This window comes from Cryptomeria japonica, chromosome 3 (assembly GCF_030272615.1).
Source record: "Cryptomeria japonica chromosome 3, Sugi_1.0, whole genome shotgun sequence".
NCBI classification, from domain to species: Eukaryota; Viridiplantae; Streptophyta; class Pinopsida; order Cupressales; family Cupressaceae; genus Cryptomeria; species Cryptomeria japonica.
In genome coordinates this window covers 684,173,356-684,194,252 of record NC_081407.1, presented here as the reverse complement: position 1 = coordinate 684,194,252, position 20,897 = coordinate 684,173,356, and the positions used below count along the sequence as shown (strand labels likewise).

At 33.7% G+C, this 20,897-nt stretch overlaps 1 protein-coding gene across 2 annotated transcripts in view; it reads right to left on the bottom strand.

Moving 5' to 3' along the window:
• Nucleotides 1–15,659, bottom strand: part of LOC131051128 (sm-like protein LSM4) — a 30,026-nt gene extending 14,367 nt beyond the window's left edge. The window contains exons 1-4 of one of the 2 annotated variants that reach the window (XM_057985504.2): nucleotides 15,403–15,659; nucleotides 13,985–14,026; nucleotides 13,436–13,534; nucleotides 13,183–13,260 (exon numbers count right to left, since the gene is read on the bottom strand). In XM_057985504.2, the coding sequence (XP_057841487.1) occupies nucleotides 13,183–13,260; nucleotides 13,436–13,534; nucleotides 13,985–14,026; nucleotides 15,403–15,405 (222 nt within the window). In that variant the 5' untranslated portion in view covers nucleotides 15,406–15,659. Of the gene's footprint in view, nucleotides 1–13,182; nucleotides 13,261–13,435; nucleotides 13,535–13,984; nucleotides 14,027–14,705; nucleotides 15,280–15,402 lie in introns of those variants that run through there. The other variant, XM_057985502.2, reaches the window with a different exon arrangement.
• Between the last annotated feature and the right edge of the window lie 5,238 nt (nucleotides 15,660–20,897).

Below are 20,897 nucleotides of genomic sequence, written 5' to 3'. Positions count from 1 at the left end.
TTAACTCCATGACTAATGGCTACTTCTGTAGAATGCAAATATAGAACTGAATATTAATTGCTCCTCCTATGGCTTTATTGGTAAATCGACTCGGAGTTGGGAGACTTAGGTCTGCATCTGAGCTCGTCTCCTATATTCCCCAAATGAAAAGGTTTTTGTCCCGCCACCTTACACCTCTCAGGTTTCTACCTGAGGAAGTGGTTGCAATCGTGTAATGCACAAGATAACAAAACTTCTTGCTCTTCTATCACCTTTGCCATTGAAAATATACCAATTGCTCTTGAAGTTGGCCATGAAAGGAAACAGACTCATAAATGATTTGCACTAGTTGGCCCAAGCTTATTTGAATTTATTTAATAATAATCTTTCTATAGGTCAGCCCAAGAGCAATTACAAATTTATTTAATAATTTCATTTATTTATAAATTTGATACATTTATTATTGGCCTGGCCGACCCCAGCAAAAACTGGGGACATTACAATTCCAAATGGAAAGAGAACCAAACTAGACTTGCATAGTCAAAAGTTGATGCTTACATGGTATAGTGACAATCATAAAGCCTCCGGGCTGATTGATGTTGACACTGACTGCTTGACATTCAACAAGGGTGTTGTGATTGACGAAGAAGTTGGGCCTTTTCAGCTCTCTTCTGACATCAAGAGTACTGAAGATCAGCCTCTAAAGGCCAAAGATTTAGGTGTCACACTTCCATTAGCCCTACCTAAAGGGGAAACTCTAACGATTTTGAACAAGTGGAATCTCCCAAGCAGGTACCAATGCCTGATGATTTTCTTGGGAACCCGGATCAGTATCCAAATGACAGGAATGAGCAACCCAAGTCATGATGGCCACGCTGATTTAGGTGGAATGGTTTCTTCAAAGAGACCCAAGTGGTGGCAAAAACTCGTTGGTGATGTTCCATATGATGTTATGATTGATGGGAGATCATCTAGAGGCAAGAGCAAAGACACAATTAACTTTTCTATTATGGTTAACATTCAAAAAATTTACGAACCATAGGTGTTTTAGGAAGCAAAAGGCAAACCTGAATGGGAAAAGACCATGGAAACCAAATATTGTAATCTTATGAAAAATAAGACTTGGATTCTTTTTCCACCCAAGGAAGAAGCACATTGGCTATAAAAGGGTGTACAAAGTCAAATACAAAGTTGATGGTACACTTGACAAGTACAAAGCATGATTATTGGCAAAAGGGTTCTTGAGGAGAGAAGGTATTGACTATGAGGAGAGCTTTGCTCCTACAACAAAGATGAGCACCATCCATCTAGTTTTGACCATGGCAACACGGTTTGATTGGAAACTCCATCAAATGGTTGTTAAAAAAACCTTTCTCAATAACAACTTGAAGGAGGAAGAATACATGACTCAATCTCAAGGATGAAAGGAGCATTAAGTATGCAAACTTATGAAAGCTTTATATAGCTTGAAGCAGGCACACAAGGAATGGTACATTAAGATTAACAAGTATTTGGCTCAACAAGTATTCCAAAGAAGTCCTTCAAATTCAAATTTGTACGTCAAAAGCATAGGTAATGAAATCATCCTCCTAGTCATTTAAGTGGATGAAATCATCATTACAAGTAGTGAGGCACATTTGATTGAACAAATCAAATGTAATTTGAGTAAAACTTTTGACACAATAGACTTAGGCGTCCTCTACATTACTGCCTAGGTTTAGAGGTTTGGTGGTATATTTATTTTTCTATCTAAATATGCCAAGAGTTTGTTCAACAAGTTCCTAATGACAAACTGCAAAAACTTGTCAACATGTATTGAAAAAGGACTTAAGATTTCAGCCAAAACGAGCTCAAAGATAGTAAATGAGTCAGCAATTAGGCAACTAGTGGGTAGCCTTATCTATCTTATAGCAACTTGACCTAATTTGAGCTATGTCGTGAGTTAGCTTTCCAAATTCATGACAACTCCAAAGGGAACACATCAGGTTGCAGCGAAGTGAGTGCTAAGACATGTGAAAGGGTCACCTGACTTTGGCATTATGTACAACAAATGCAAAAAGATCCTAGGGTAGTAGGGTTCACAGATTCAGATTGGGCAAGTTTTGTTGTCAAGAGGAAATCCACTTCTGGATATGTTTTCAATCTTGCCCTGGGTGTTATCACATGAATCAATAAGAAGCAATAGGCGGTAGCTTATAATGTCCCCTCTTGGGATTACCTTAATTTTTGCCCTAGAATCATAGTTTGATAAAGGTTGACTGCACAATTGTTTGATTAATTCCTTGTTCTGAAACTGTTTTCCTTCCCAGATTTATCCCAGAATTTGCCCACCAGACTAATTGTTAAGATTATTAAATGCATGGCAAACAGATCTGAAATGTAGCAGTTAGAGGTCTGCTGCTCTCACACGTCTGATCTGGAAGTTGTAATCTGGCAATGTCCATTTTTATTGAATGCCCTAGTTTTCCCAGAGCCCAGTTATAATACTAAATCTCTGTCTGCCTGAATATGGCCGTCTTATATTAGGTCTGATCTTGATCGATATTGAAAGACTGCTGATCTCCTTCGATTGCCTTGTCCTTCGATATATCTGATTCTCCTTCTGCTCTTATTCCTATTCTGATTTCAGGTTTCTTGTCTACTCCCTTAGAATAATATTTCCTTTTATTTTCTGCCCTAGACCTGCTTTAGACCTGTTCTAAATTCCTATTGCTTTATTTTCTTCCTTCAATGCTCATATATCCTCTCGGGATCTGCTTATTACCTTCTCAAGGTCTGCTTATACGTCTGCCAATGTATGGAAAATATTGTCTTCCCAACTTGCCATTCACATCTCCTTTTGACCTTGTTCTATACCCGATCTAGTATACCCCCTCAATGCTCATATATCCTCTCGGGATCTGCTTATTACCTTCTCAAAGTCTGCTTATACGTCTGCCAATGTATGGAAAATATTGCCTTCCCAACTTGCCATTCACATCTCCTTTTGACCTTGTTCTATACCCGATCTAATATACCCCCTTTCCAAGGGATGCGACTATTGCCAAGAGGCGTCAGCCTTTGCAAAGAAATATATATTTATTTTGAGATATAAATCACAAGGAGGGCACCAAAACTCCAAGGGTGGCCCACCCTATTTTGCCTAGGTCAGCCCTAAAACAGTCGCAAGCAATTTTTCTTTATTATTATATTTTTTTTAGCAAATTGCTTGTGACAATCAAGGGGTGCTAAAGGATACCAAGAATCCAGTCTTCCCAAGCATACCCAACATGTGGCACTTCATGTCATTTCACCCAGCAACACGTAGTAAATTGATCAATGATGTTGTAGTATTGTCTAACTCAGGATCAAACTACAATCATTCTTATCAAGTCCTTGAGTGTCATAAACTGATTTATTTCCTAAATTAATTTTATTTTAATTTCTATTTTGTGATTAATTTTAAGATTCATTATCAAATTATTTAGAATAGAAAATGTTATTATTTAATTGAAATTAGATGTGCTTCGAGAATAGGAAACTATAATCGGAAAAGAGCTGATTTTATCTAACAGTTTAAAAATAAAAATAAAAATAGATTAGGAAGATAAAATTGAGTTTAAAAATGAACAATGCATGAAAAGGAGTTCTATTATTTTTATTTAAAATATATGTAACTATTTTTATAAAAACATGCATCAATTTATTAAGTGAGTTTTTAAAAATATATTTTTAATTATAAACTTAATCTAACCTATTATAATTTAAAATAAAGTAAACTCAACTTATTATATAAAAAATTATTTAAATATATAAGTAAAATTATTATAATTTATTGCATGCTTTTTAAAAGCTCATGTTTCAAGACTAGAAACAAATAGAAAAAAAGAACTATATTCTAAATATAAGACGAAAAGCTAAGTTAATGAATTTATTAAAAAAAAAGATTAAAGTATACGTGCTTATTAAAGCACAAAATTTAACTTAAAATAAAAGAATCTTTTATGTGTTGATTATAATTAGGGAATAGCGGATTCCAATTGCCTTGGGCAACATTGGAATCCGCCCAAGGGGGCCAGCCCCTTCCCCAACATGTAGGGCCGGGCCCTATACATCATGGCATCTAATAAAAGACCCCACGCTACACTCCACGCTACATACAAGCCTAACATGCCATCATGAAAGGGCCAACCCTATCCCAATATATTTCGCATTAAATAAATTAAAAAGGTTTTAATTTATAAGGCAAGCCGACATGTTTAGGAGTATTGCTCCACATATAAATAAGCATAAACCTCACATCACAATTCACTCATTTTAGTTTTATCATTCCATGCGAATTATACCTCTACCTAAAATGCGAAGTTTGAAGAAGTAATATTGGCGATTTGTATCTGTCATAAAAGGTGCTAATATCAAGAGCAAATACAATTGCAAGGAGAGCGAACTATTCTGCAAATACCATTACAAGGAGGGCGAACTATTCCAGATTCAAACAGCTAGGGTTGCAATCCAGTTTCAGGCAAAGGAGCAGACTTAAGATACAATAAAGTGTTGACCTAGGGTGTGGATCTAATTGCTGATTATTGTGTTAAATGGGGCAGGCTTGAGACTTACAAAAGTGCAGACTTGTTGAAGACCTTATCAGCCCTATGTGCAATCATCTTCAAGTACTAAAGATAAGTGTTGTAATCTTCATATGAATATAATCCATAATCAGATCTGAGGATCTTTTCTGGCTGGGTTTTTCCTCCTAGGAGGTTTTCTCAGGGTAACCATGTCTTGTTCTTATTTTGTTCATTTCTATGTGATGCCTAAACCTAGAAAACTCTAAATCTTGCATCTAATCCATTTAGTTAGAAACTAAAATCTGTTTAATGAGTTTATATTAATCTGAAAGTGCTAAAAGTTAACATGGTATCAGAGCCAAGTTGTTCTAACCGTAATCAGATCTAGCATCCTGTAGCCTAGATCTTGCACTTTCTTGTTGTCGTAAAATTGATGACAGGTTCCAAGATCGAGGAGAGATTGAAAAGGTTTGTGATCAAAGGTTTAGCATGGTCACATCTTGGTCATGTATGCTTGAAGATCTGACTCTTCAGTGTCATTCAAGCTAAGTATTTTTGAGTCATTGCATTCTTGATTGCAAGATATATTATACTTAGCTTATCCAAGAAATTGAAGTATTATCGTTTGGCTAACCTAGTTCTAGGTCGTATTGATTTTATGATTCTAATTGCCTTAGTTGGTAGACTTATCTAATATAGAACATTATTTAGATATCATCATAATCTTTGATTTGCATACTCTTTTAGAACTTAGAAGGTATTCTAAATTTTTGCTTGAGTTGCCTTAGTTGGTAGACTTATCTAATATAGAACATTATTTAGATATCATCATAATCTTTGATTTGCATACTCTTTTAGAACTTAGAAGGTATTCTAAATTTTTGCTTGAGTGTTGCAAGGTATTATAGATCGATCATTCGTTAATGTTTTGATTGGAATCAAGAATGTCTTGGACTCATCATTCACAGTTGTCATCTATACTTGTTATGTTCTCTGCATATGTAATTTAGATATTGTTATTATATTAAATAATATGGACTGGTTCTATTATTGACTTTTTGATTTAAAAGTTTTAAGTATTCTTGTGATGAATACTTATTCTAAGTGAGAAGCTATGCTTGGTTGAGTTATGTTTTTTTTAATGACCTTCATTCATGACATTTTTTTGTTAACTTGAATTCTACTTGACATGAACGACTTATGGAGATGTGTACAGTCATGAGGAGCTAATGTTTGTTTGCCTTGGCATAATTGATATAAGTATACCGACTGAGGTGTACGAATTTTATGTTCTATTAATTATGGAGATGAACTCTTAATGAACAGATCGAGATCACTTCGACTTAATATTTTGGCCTACGGGTAATTTTACTAATAGGTGTTCCTAATAGAAAAGTTTAGTTGAAAGATGAGTTGCAATCTTGTTCGTAGTATGCAAGAGTTAATGCTAGCCTTGTAGTTCGTATAATATAGGTCTTCTTCATGTGTTTTTTGACGTATGAGATTCTTCTACTATCATAAACTACCTTGAGATCTGTTTTTGTTTTGATCAAATATAAATTGTGCTTGGTGGTTAACAAAGAGTATAACTAATAAGTATTTTATCATTTTGCAGAATGATGTTGTTGTTAGATCAATTTAATCAATGCTCATTTGTTTTGATTCACTTCTGATTACTTTCCTCTGGACTGAACTGCAAATAGATGAACTAATATTATGGCTGCATTCAATATTTGGTCTTTTCTATGTTCTTTCTTCTGATTTGAGTGAACTACTACTTTCGTTTATTGTTACACCAATGTTATAAGTTGTTCTAGTAATCATGTGTTTCAGAACACAGCTTTGAATTATTCTCAACCTTCAAATCTGACCATTGATGTAAAGAATGAGATCTACTAAATGTGTTATGAAGAAGTTATGTGTGACTCCTTGTTGTTTTAGAAGTGTATTAAAGATCCCTTTTGCTCTTAATGTTTTAGTGCAAACCTCTTTTTGGTTTTGTAATACCAAAGATAATGATCAACTATGGACCTTAATGGAATCTTGAGTTCTGATAATTGTAGATTCATCACTTCTCCTGTAAGAGGTTGATGGGACACGGTTGGATGATTTGTGAGGTTTGAGTATTCTTTATTGTGCTTACTCCGTCGTCTGTTCCAAGAGATTGAATTTATATCTTGTCTTACTAACATTGCATAATGTTACTATTCATTGGCTGAAACTATTTTCTACAAATCTGTGATTCTAATTATGGTTCCTCTTTGAAAGATTTTGCAATTGATCTCTTAGGATTTTCGTTTTCTATTGATGCCATTGGATTGGCAATCTTGTTGTGTAATCTCTTGATGGAAGTTATCCTCATCTTATCTCAATAATTGTGTTGTGGGTCCACCCTATTGATTGAAAGATAGATGGACAGTATCCTTGAGATTAACATAAAAGATTGATTGTGGAGAAGTTAAGAGGGAGCACCTCCTTCTGAGATTGGTATACTCTAACTTATGTTGGTTGATTACCTTTTGATTGAGTATTAGCATGGAATTTTTGGGTGAAGCATTTTTTAATTTTTGAACTGACTTGATACTTGGCTATCAATCTGATATTGAGGATCAAGAGGGAGCCCTATGATCTTCAATAAAACTCTTGGTATGAAAGAGTACTTGATAAGCCTAGGGTTTTGTAAAGATTCTAACCTGTTCCTTAAAGTATTTGAAATGCTAATTCTAATTCCTTATGTGGATGATCTAACTCTGACTGATAAAGATAGCCTCATGATTTAATAAGAATGATTTAGCTCAGAATTGAGATGGAAGATCTAAACCTAAAATGCATTACTTCTAGGTTAGAAGTGTGGCAAGGATCTAATGAAATTATTCGAAGTCAAGTTTTCTATTGTTATGTTAGAATTATGGATTGTAAACTTATATGGAAACTAACTTAAAGAAGTTGAGTATGTCTGCAACCAAGTATGATTTTGCAGATTCATCTGAATAAAGGCAGGTTGATTGGTGAGTGTTTCAGCTAATCAAAGCTAAGCATATTGTGGCAGCCAAGCATATTTTGATATTTGCAAGACACAATTGATTATCAGCTCAAGCTGCTTAGGTTCAGATTGGTCAAGAAGTGTTACGGACAAGGAAAACACTTCAAGCATTCAACCGCTGCGATCTCTTGGACCTACAGGGACAATCCTCAATTGCATCGAGTATTATTGTAGCTAAATACATTGCTGCAAGTGTTGCATCAAGAGAAGCAGTGTGGTTTCTCAAAATTCTTGTTATGCTGTTTTGATTTATTATCAGAGTTGTATAGAGATACCTGACAATTCAGTGTTTTATGGCAGAACAATCATGTGTTGCAGATGTTCTCACCAAGTCTCTTAAAGCTTGAGATAGACTTGGAGCTGTGGAGAACACCGCCTTGGTTGAGAGGGAGTCTCAACCTCAGTGATACATTGTGTTGTATCAAACCACCCTCTGCGAGCAATGTAAGGTGGTATTGTAATCCTCTCAGGGAGAAGAGTAACTGTTAACCATCCTCTGCAGGCAATGTAAGATGGTATTGTAATCTTCTCAGGGAGAAGAGGAATTGTTGACCATCCTCTACGGGCAATGTAAGATGGTATTGTAATTTTCTTAGGGAGAAGAGTAATTGTTAACCATCCTCTGCGAGCAATGTAAGATGGTAGAAAAGATCCTCTCCACCCTCTGCGGGCAATGTAAGGTGGATCCAGTCTATGCTTGTGTGCGAACTGGAAGATTATATTATGTAGTTCCATTGTATGCATGTGTGCAAGATGGAAGACTACAATATTCTGATTATGTCTATTCCATTTCTTGCTTGTGTGCAAGATGGAGGATTATGTTTATTAGATTCCATTCTATGCTTGTGTGCAAGATGGAGGACTATGTCTTCATTTTATGCTATGGAGAGCAATGATTATGTATCTCCACTCTATGCTTGGGTGCAAGATGGAAGATTATGATGTTACATTCTTCTTTGGGAGAAGACTGAGGTTAAGGCAATGAATGATGGATATGCGTGATCGATGGCATGGAAAGACTCCATGATGTGCATGAATAATTGTGTATGTATTCATGACTTGCAAGTGTGCATGTTAAAGTTTGAAGTCACCCTCCACAAGCAATACAAGATAGATACTATGGGATACTTGTTGTGATCCTCTCTCAGGAATATTTGAAGTTGACAACTGAGGTCGGATTACAATTTAAACATTGTATGTATTACTTAGGGTTGGGCCCTAATCTTGTAACCCGGTTGTAAGATTATCTTTCTCCCTAATTAAGAGGGAGTGTTGATTATAATTAGGGAATGGCGGATTCCAATTGCCTTGGGCAACACTGGAATCCGCCCAAGGGGGCCAGCCCCTTCCCCAACATGTAGGGTAATGTAGGGTTGGGCCATATACCTCATGGCATCTAATAAAAGACCCCACGCTACACTCCATGCTACATACAAGCCTAACACGCCATCATGATAGGGCCAACCCTATCCCAATATATTTCGCATTAAATAAATTAAAAAAGTTTTAATTTATAAGGCAAGCCGACGTGTTTAGGAGTATTGCTCCACATATAAATAAGTATAAACCTCACATCACAATTCACTCATTTTAGTTTTATCAGTCCATGCGAATTATACCTCTGCCTAAAATGCGAAGTTTGAAGAAGTAATATTGGCGATTTGTATCTGTCATAAAAGGCGCTAATATCAAGAGCAAATACAATTGCAAGGAAAGCGAACTATTCTGCAAATACCATTACATGGAGGGTGAACTATTCCAGATTCAAACAGCTAGGGTTGCAGTCCAGTTTCAAGCAAAGGGGCAGACTTAAGATACAATAAAGTGTTGACCTAGGGTGTGGATCTGATTGCTGATTACTGTGTTAAATGGGGCAAGCTTGAGACTTAAAAAAGTGCAAACTTGTTGAAGACCTTATCAGCCCTATGTGCAATCATCTTCAAGTACTAAAGATAAGTGTTGTAATCTTCATATGAATATAGGCCGCTAAGGCTGGAGTGGAGGCTACTTTTCCCATAATCAGATCTGAGGATCTTTTCTGGCTGGGTTTTTCCTCCTAGGAGGTTTTCCCAGGGTAACCATGTCTTGTTCTTATTTTGTTCATTTCTATATGATGCCTAAACCTAGAAAACTCTAAATCTTGCATCTAATCAATTTAGTTAGAAACTAAAATCTGTTTTCTGAGTTTATATTAATCTGAAAGTGCTAAAAGTTAACATTATGAATTAGAAACAAAATTAAAAATTAAGGAATCAAATGAGTTGTTCGAAGTTTAAATGCTACTCATTGACTACATGGCTTTAAGTCATGATTTTACTTGAAAAAAAAGAGATAAAACGAGAATTTCATGGGGCACCGCTATGGGAGAGAGTGGCAAAAAGCTGCAGTCTAAAACAAAAGTAAAATATATATCTTATGAACCCTACTTAATACGACGATGAAAGCTGATAGAAAAAGAAGAAATGAGCTGATAGAAAAAGAAGAAACAAGCTTCATGAAGACATCACTCTCCTCTATAAAAGCGACAAAGAAGAATCGATTGGAGGAGGAAAAGTGGTCTATAAAAGCGACAAGGAAGAATCGATTGAGGAGGAAAAGTGGTATGAAACATTAGATTTTCTTTATGCCGAAAACTTGGAAGGTGTAGAATTCTGGGGTTCTAGCCTCACTGGTTATACTCATCTTCAGAGAATTTTTGCTGCGTAAGAGAGAATGAAGGGTCCTAGTATTTTGAAGGAAGGAATTTGTAAAGGAGCGGCATACCTACGAGATAGATATAATAACCAGGTACATGTTGGTTGATGCATGTTTTCAGATTGCAGAGATTCTTGTTATGAAATTCTTAGTGCTTAGAATAAAATCGTCTACAAATCTCACAATACTGTGATCCAGTTCTTGTCCATGTAATTTTAAAGCAGACCAGAGACAAAATCCTTCATTGTTTTTAATAAACCACAGCCTTGATCATGTCCCTACATTTTGGTTTCTTATATTTTAGGCATCAAATAGAGTTGATTATCTTTCACCAATTCTATTTCTATTTAAAAGGTGTTTATAGCAAGAAGCCGCCAATGAATTGTATATCAAACTACGCCTACCATTCTTATATGCAAATCTATCAAAATTATAATCTTTCTAGTTTTTAAGATAATTATTATTGTCCAGAGATTTTGTGTATGATGGTTGAGCCAATCTATTGTCTTTTATTTCAGTTCCTAGTGGCATCCTTAAGTTCTTTCATGGGGTTCGTTTATATGGAGACATAGCACCAAATTAGAGGTTATGCAATATAAAACTTCTTATACCCTTTTCATTATTATGAACCATTACGTGCTGAAACTTATCTCCTTGGGATATTTTAGAATAAAATGAAGCACCATTCTTGGCGCATAATAGATACAATCCATTCAAATTCTGCATGATAAGGAGCCTTAATTTTGAGTATGTCCTTGCCACTGTGATTTGCATGTAAAGGTTTATATTTTTGGAATATCCGTGATAGTTTAGTAATCATGACTTTGGAAGTTATTAGGTAGATATGCAGTGATATGCATTTTTGTATAATTATCATGCCTTTGTAAGTCTTCTATTCACTCAAGTGCATGTTTGGAAGTCATTGTGATTGGAGCTCTTATGAGATAATGTGTTGAATTGGTTTTTATGCATGAACCATATTGTCAAAAGGATAATGCATAATTGCATTCTTTTGTAAGCCAATGAGTGGTTTTGTGTCCTTGTGGATATGCCTAGATGACAACACTTATATGAACTTATGTGCTTTTGTATTCATGTGAGTGTTCATGTATGCTTTGAAGAGCTTTGTATGCATTACTTTGTCTTCTCCATGTTTGAGATAAATACATGTGATGTGACCTTTCAGAATAAATGTGATTGGGACAAAAACCACATGAACTTGAAATGACTTTAGATAGTTAAGCAAAGGTTGTTGCTTTTATCTCATATGTATGCTTTAAGAATCTTGTGTGCCCAAATATCATGCATTAGCATTAGATGTATGCATGTCACGCTACACAGAATTCAATTACTCTTGCCAATATCACATTGCTAACCTTCCTTGTGCTGGGCTGGGTATCTTTTGTGTCATGAAAGATTCCAGGGAAGTGTAACTACTTCGTGGTAGGGTGGAAACGCACTCCGACAATGTTCTCGCCCATGATGTGCTTGACGGAGAGATGTTAGGAGTTCCTGTCAGGGTGGTTATCATGATTTGCTCATTATGCATTTATTGTATTCGACCTTGTGGTCTATTGTAAAGGTATATGTTTCTTAAAGTCTATCTTGTTGTCAACTTATGAAATTTGACTTTATATGTTGAAATGTAATTTCTTGTCTCTAACCTTGAATATTTAAAAACGTGCCAATGTTTTATTCTTGATTATGTGTATTTTGTGAATTATGTTATTTTGAAATTGTGGTGGTCCTTACATTGAGTCTTGAGGGTATCAAGTAATATTGTAATATTTAGTTTATAATGGTCAATTAAGTCATTAGGATAGAATTTAGGATTTTTTTTTATTCTTTTAGTTGTCATTCTTATTCTTTGCTTTATTAGTTGTTGATCTTAACCTTGATGGATAAATTGTTTGTAACTCTTATTTAAGAAAACTTTCGCTCCTTTGTTAATGTTGAATATCTTGGTAATCATTTTGTGTTATTAATTTCCATAATAATGCCCATCACACATAATAATGGAATAGCAATGAAGTTTGTTTTCCATTAAAAACCTGTATACCTACAGTCAGCCATTTTGCAACAAATTGCAACAATTTTAAGGTTTCTATTCGTCAAATTTTGTAATATTTGAATGAAGTCCGATGAGCTTGTGACTTAGTTTGTGACAGAGTTTTTCAAAAAAATAGGGTTTTGCCTATGATTCAAGATTTTTTTACTATTTCAAGATTTCTAATTTTTGTTTTTTTAATACTTATTTGGATACAACACAAATGACCACTTTGCCGAATCTAGATGTATCAAGTGCAGCAAAAATGTGCCCTCATTTTAGGTATGAGGAAGCATGATGCCCAAGCCATATCCAGGCCATCTCATACCCATATTCCTATTGAGTATGACAAGAAGCGTGTCTTATACCCTTGCAAATATACATTACGAATGTAGTTTAGGAGCATTCTGAATTGCTTCAATACGACTTAAAACTTCTATGAAAACTCTCAACAAAGTTTAGATAAATCGTTGCTTCTTCAGATACAGTTTTGAAAAAGGACACTTAAAATATACAAGCCAACATTGAAACCCAGTTCAAACTTACACAATTCCAGTTCAATGTTTGTTTCGTTAAATATAATAAATATTTATACGTTGACTATAACAAGGGTAACCAAAAGAGTACTTGAATTAAAACACCAAAGCAGATAACCTCTTCTGGTTTTCGAAAATTATTTTGTGGCAACAAGATTTGTTAATTACCATTGATAGACTAATATACTAGCAAATTCATCAGTGACTCTGTACAGTGTGTTCTTTTAGTTCCTGATGTTTTGTAATAAAAAGTGTGAATATACGTTCTCCAGCTGTCAGCTTAGCATGAAATTCAATTACACATATATATGCATGAATAAGAATTCCTAATCTCACCTCATCAGGTACTCGTAGATATTTGATAGTGTTCCCACGGATGTAACACTCAGGCATTCGCCAAAAACGATCACCATCCTACAGTGCAAACCTCCATTTCAGAGACAGAAAATCCACATCAGGCTAAAGGATTGCAAATGATACAGATTCCAAACACTGCCTAGTGGAAGTTCTCCTGGGATAGAAGAACAATCTACAGTTCACAAAACAGCATAACTATCAGACATAAAATGATTATAGTCAGTAAGCTTACCTTAGATGTACATATGACTTCTCTTAGATGTATGTTCATCCATGTGTCACAGTTCACTAAATGTCCATTGTATGTTTCCCCATTCTTCAACTCCACCAACTGCCAGTGGAGATTGTTAGTAACACCAATGGCATGTATTAGAAAGAACCAATTACTTAATACCATCAGAAAGTTATCATTCTCTGCAAAATAACTCCAAGCAATGTTTGTTGAAACATGTCTTTCCTGCATATGCATGAGCCCATAGAGAATTTTGTGATACTCAAACTTGATGTTTTTAGCTACCAGTTCAAACACTACAAAAGGACTCAAAACTTCATATGTAAATGCAGACAGAGCAACCACTTCAATTGCACTTTATAGCATTTCTGATAGTGCCATATAAATCTGAATGGCATTCAGAATAGCTCATTTATATAAAACAGATACGATTCTTATAAACTGATTCAAATGATTGAAATAAACGAGCAATCACTCAAAAATTAATGCTGAAACATATTAACATTGAATGTCGAAAACATGATTTGTATAAACTTGACAGAAACTTACCATAGGATGGCCTTGAGCTGTCTTGAGCAATGACAAAGGAAGCTGTAAAAGAACGCAAAATGAAAATCAAACAAGAGAACAAGTTTACAGGTTAAAAAAATGGTAGAGCCATTTGAAGAAACAAATCTGTCTAAATAATAACGGTAAAAACAGTAGCATTTCATTCAATAACTGCTCTCAGTTATTATTTCATCAAATTCTAGCACGTTCATAATACAGAGCTCCTCTAGTTCTAAATCTGCCTCCACAAGGGAAAATAGAAAACAATGATTATTATGTCATGAATTCCATCGTGTTCATAACACGGAGCATCTCCAGATTCTTCGATCTGCCTAAAGGAGGGAAAAGCAAAAACAAAACCAATTGCACGGAATCACATCCCAGTAGAAGACACTCTTAAATCCACCAAATGATAAAATTCAAACGTCATCTAATAGAACAGCTGAAAAAACCGGCAACCCAAAATATCATAATTTAACTTTAAATATTCTATTTAAAATAAACAAAGACTACGGTAGGACAAAATAGAAAAATGCAATAAAAAATCTAAGTAGGCATTTAATCCCCTAAAATTTGTAAATTCACCAGATGGCTTCTGACAATTTGTGATGTTGTTCTGACACAGACTCGTATAATTTACCATTGAAATCCAAAAATAATTTGCAAACATAATTTCTATGACAGACATAAAACCAAACTTTACAAACTAGGAAATGAGCACCTTTTGGAAGACTATTTTTTTAGGAAGTAATTTCTTAAAGTGTTGACGCTTAATTGACTCCTTGCCTGTCATAGGGCGTAAATAATCAGTTTCCTTTAACTTAAAGCCAGGTACTGAGCGATAAACAGTCTGTGAAATTAGCCTCGTTTTTTTTTGTTTCTCCAGGAAATCAATCCTTGGCGAGTTTTTTGTAAACCAGCATTCTTCATCGGTAGGACTTGCCCTTTGGTCTTTGCTATATCTTTCCACTCTAGCAAAAATTCCCAAATGTATTTTTCCCATTAACTCCTATAGCCTTTTGTGCTTCGATCAATTCCAATATTTAATTCAAGTCCAAAATAAGCACAAACCCTGACGACGCTGCTAGTGACTAAACAGAGCAGGAACCTCTAACAAATCATCAAAGTCAATACAAGATTACGATTGACGGTTTCAACACAATGTTTGCCACGAATACATCAAGCTTCAAAGTCACAACCTCGCATGCACGACGCACAGAGCATGAAGTTTATGGTTGAGATAAATCCCAGTAGGTTTTGATCTTAAGCAAAAAACCTAGAACAGTACACAACGAATATCAACAGAAGTAAAGCATTATATCTAGTGTTTAAGGTATTTGACTGATTAATTATATGCTCAATCTAGTATCCTGCATTTAAATTTTCGTGAATGAAGGTCAAAAAAGACAATACTGTACCATTTTCGATGAAAAAAAACTCGAAATGCTCCGCAAGAGATAAAGGATTAAATCTGCAGGAAGGCAACAGAAATCGAGGCGTATTTGCGTTGAATATCGACGCCCACGAAAAAAAGCACTTCTCTGCTCTGCCTTCAGCTTCAGGAAGCAAAGTTTCAAAAGGCTTGGCCTGAGAAAAGCATATTACCAATTTTACGCTGATTCGTTTACGCGTGTTAAGAGGGAACTTTAAGTGGTTACCATTGCGTTTTGTTTACTCAATTTAGGGTTCAAATGCCTTTTTCAGATTCACGTTCTCCAACCCTTGTGAATAAAAAGTTAGTTTTCGGTACCTATGTTCAGCAAAATCGTGGTAAATATTTTTTTAATTGTTATTTATGTTTTTATTGAACGTAAACAATTTTAATTTGTTGATTTAGTTATTAGTACTTGTCGTTAGGTAATACTATTGTAATGATTTTATTTTTTTAAGACTTAAATAGTTATTAAAAAAACTGATTTAAACCAATTATAATCAACTATTATTCCGTTTCTAAAATATATTTTGTTCTCATAAAATATAGATGTATATTTTTTAACTTTATAAATTCTAAAATATATTTTGTAGGCATTATTCTAGACACATTTTTTTAGTTTTGTCAAAACATTAACGATATTTTTAGTATTTTTACATTTACACTTAAGTTTCATATGTTTTAATAAATAATATACTTTTTATTTAAAATATATATTTAATAAAAATAATTTAAGTCAATTAACTTTAAAAAAAAATGAAGTATCCTTTGATGTAATTTCTTTAAAAAAAAAAAAAATCATATTTTTAAGAAAAATAATAAAAATAATTTAAGTCAATTAACTTTAAAAAAAAAATGAAGTATCCTTTGATGTAATTTCTTTAAAAAAAAAAAAATCATATTTTTAAGAAAAATATTTTTAATTTTTTTTCATTATAACATAATTTAAAAAAATAATATTATGATAATTATTATATATTTTAATTGTTTCTTATTTGATTCATATTGGATTGTGAAGAGTTTTTTTTTTTTTAATATTTATTCAATGAATGATTAGTAATCAAATGTTGTAAGGTTTTCTTTATCATTCTAGATTTTTCCCTATCATCTTATTGTTAATATATAACATTATTTATATATAACATTATTTAATAATATTATAAAATTAAAAAGGATTATTAAATTTTTATTTTATTTTTTAAATTTAAATAGTTTATTAAATTATTTTATTACAAGCCTTCTTTTCAAATTTGAAATACATTTCTTAATCTAATGTACATATTAAATAATAATTGAATTAGGATCATGGATCTAATGTAAATATTAAAAAATATATACCAGCATTAAATAAAATTAAGCATTCTAAAATAAAATTTAGTTCAAGGTTAGGTTAGGATTAGGGTTAGAGTTAATAATAGGGTTCAATTAGGATTGGATTTGGTGTTCCTAAAATTTAAATTGGGGTTATAGGGTTAGGGTTTAATTAGTATTAATTTTATGGTTAATATTATGATTAAAGTTAATATGGCTAAGATGTAATTACATATTTTCTTGATCAATAAAACCTTCAGATACCATAATTAAAATATAGTTATTAATATGTTATTCGTGAAATATTTTATAATTATACATTTAAGACAACACAATTGTCAGAAAGATAAATAATATCAAATAAATTAAATTAAATTAAACAATATATTAGTGACAATTAATAAATTACTATTTCAACTACAAATTAACAAGGCAAGTACTCGCCACTATGTGGCACTTGTTTTTATTATAATTGTGATGGTGAACAAATAAGGTTTCATGTAATGATGTAGTAAAACCATTAATTTGTGTTTAGGGACCATTACATTAGGGAAAGATGGAATTTGATAGATCTAAGTCTAAAAGACCAAGATTCTAATCAGATTTTAGGGGTTTTAGATGTCTCTCTTCTTTCCTTTTAAATTGAATTGATTTGATTAATAATGTTAAAAGTAGGGTAAATGTGCTAAAATTGAAGCAATTATGCATAAACATTGAGCTACAATCACCAAATGGAGCTACGAACCTGGATCTAAGCAATATGCGAGTGTTCGAATCTGTTCCCAAAAGGTCGACTTGAATTGTCGGGACTAGAATGGCTATCACTCTGGTCCTCTAAATTTTTTGCCATCTAAAGGGGAACCTGTTCGTCTCTGTAAATAATATTGAACCTGAAATTTGTAGCTTTGTACATGTTCCTACACACAGTAGAGATAGGAAAATGGTTGGGAATAGGGGTTTGACCTAACCCCGATAAATTGGAATTAACCATGAAATAGAATCAAAATGTAAATGAATTGTTGTAATGGAAATTATTTCCTTTTGAGCGAAATGCTAAAAATGTTGGAAACACTAATGATATACCATTTTATGAAGTTTTGTTTGTCTCCACGAGGAATTAGGGTTTCATGTAGTCTTCATAAAACATAGAACGTGAATGTCATCTCCAATGCTAGAATCTTGACTTCACCTCTGCTTTAATGCTTGAAAGAAGACGGGTTGCTTGCTCACTTGAATTATGAATGCTTAATTGTTTGATCGAATGTTGAATGTATTTGTGGATGTCAAAATGAGAGGGGTAGACCTCCTTTTATACATGCTAGTCGAAAAAAAAAATTAATTTTTCGACATGAGCTGACACGAGATCTAGGTTCTCGCCCATTTGAAGTTACCATTGGGAGGCCCCAAAATGGGCCCTAATTGGGAGGACCAGGGCGTGGGCGCTCTAGTCCTAACCAATCAAGGACTCATATTTTTGGGGGAGAAAGTGCAGATACTGAAAATATTGAGTTTGGTGCATGGTGTGAATAGAATCAAGGCTCCAATCAGGCTTTAGGAGATGAACACCAAGGTGAGGGCCCAAATGAGGACAAAATTGTAAGGGGGTATAATTTAGGACGCTACAATAATATTTAATGTTAGTATATTTTTGTTTGGTATTTTGAGAATTTTTTGTCTAGTGAAGTTAGGTGGAGTTACAAATGAGGGACCTCATTTCTAGTATGAATGATTAGTAATAATGTAGTGGTTCAAGTTCATGAGTTTAGTAATCCAACAAGAGTTGAAATCTTGTTAGCTTAGTGGCCTAATGAGAGTGTTAATCTAGAAGGGTGAATGATTCAAACGCGTGAGCTCAATGATTTAATATACGGCTCGACACCTACAACCTTAGTAGCCCAACAAGGGCTTTAATTTGGAAGAGTGTATGATTCAAACTTGTGAGCTCGGCAATTCAATAAGGGCAAAAATCCCACAAGCTTAATGGTCGTTGAACCTTGTTGGAAGGACAATAATGTAATGTATCAAACCAAAACAATAATGCAATAACCTTCTATGAACACATGTTAGTTGAATAAGATCAATATCAAGCTCTATTATCTAATTAGATCTTAGGTAATTCATATTTAGATCAATGTTAATACATCAAAAGTGGCAACGTAACATTTGATCTTCTTAACATAATGAATAGCAAATATATATGTAATTCTTGCTCTCTTTCTTATTACAATAGTGATTGTATTGCATTCAAATAATTTCGTGATAGAATGCAATTCATACCAACGACAAGAAAAATTTGATTTATACAATATAGTTAGAGTCCACCTCCAATGAAGCTCAAATGTGAACTCTATACGAGATTGTCCTTCGAAATCAATAGGATTTTCATCTTAGGACTCCCATTCTCAAACACAAGTGCCCAAAACGGATTTTGAAAGGAATTTAATTAAGTGTAGATGACAATCCTAGATGAAAATATATGGTCTTTATATGCTTTGTAAATATAATGGATTGATCACAATGTACACCCACAACTTCAAATAAAAAATGCTCATGGGTGGGAAATATTTCACTTTGAACTTATGGCACCAAAAATAGTCTACTAGAAACAATACATGTGATAGGATGTTAGGAAGGAACAAAAAGGTTGGAAGAAATGTTTAAAATTGAGGAACCATACCACAATACTCAAACTATACAATGATGTGTCGGGGGTTGAGCAATGAGCATGTTGATAAGGGAAAGTTTAAAAGTTTGATAGGAAGGATAGGAGCAAAGTTGGAGAAAATACATACTTGAGAAGGGAAACACATAACATATGAAAATAGGGAAAACACAAGTACAAACCTAATATGTACGTACATTAATTGATTGGAAATGAGACATTACAAGTTTAAGCCACTCAACATTATTTTTCCTCAAGCAATTACAAGTTCAAATTTTCCAATATTTATATGTCATCCCATGATGATCCACCAGAAGATTTTTCCATTGAATCTAGTACTCCTTTTTGTTTTTATTTCCCAACTTCTTCTCCCTTACATCCATAATTTATTTCATATTCAAAACTATATTTTCTTCTTCACAATTGGAGGCAACTCATCCAATGGTTCTATATGTTTTCCTAGCACCTATTTTAAGCAAGCTATGTGATAAATATTTTGTATGTTTCTCCCCTCTAATAGATCCAACTCATAGGCAACTTCCTTAATCCTTCTCATAATTTTGTAATGCTCATAAATGCATGGTTTAAGTTTTTTTGATCCACTTGTCGAAACTTGTGTGACTATAATCTCATAAAAAACCATATACTTGATCTAAAATGTTCTCTCAATCCTATGATGGTTTACATACAACTTTTTTTGGTTTTGAGCATATTGGAGATTATTCTCGAATGACTTCGTAATGTCTTGGCTCTATTTGGTAACATCGTTTACTCTTGGTATCTTTCTATTCACCATAATGAGATCAATGAGGCTTCAAGATTTATACCCATATAAAGAAATGAATGGTTTCATCATTGTTGACATCTGGTAGGTAGTGGTTTGGCAATGCTTCCACAATTATAGCCCTTTGATCCAAGTCTTATCTTGATTAGTAACATGATTTATCAAATAAGCTTCCACCCATTTGTTCGCAATCTTAATCTGGCCATTCATTTGCAAGTAGTAGTTGGTGTTGGGGGTGAGATCAATTCCCACCAAATGAAAGAAATCTTGCCAAAGCAAGCTAATGAGATGAATATCTCTATCATTTGTGGTACTCTTGGATATTCCATGAAGTTTCATCACTTCCTGAAAGAACAAATCAACCACTCGTGATGCTTTAAAATCTAAAGAGATGGAAAAGAAACATGCATACTTCATTAATCTATCTAGAACAACATACATATAGTCCTTATTGTAATCATGAAATCGAATAAGATAAAAAAGAACTTGAAATCACAAAACATAAATAATAATTTCCATGGAACCTTAAATCAAGATTATTGTAGTGACTTGCTCATTAGAAATATGGATGCAACTTAATTGTGTGTCATTGTATTTATGATAAAATATTTTGATGTTGTAGGTTTGCATAAAGACCCAATATATGAAAATGATGAGAGGATGGGGGAATTTATAAATTTTGAAATAAATCAAATGGATGGGTGGGGATAAGGTTGGAGAGCTA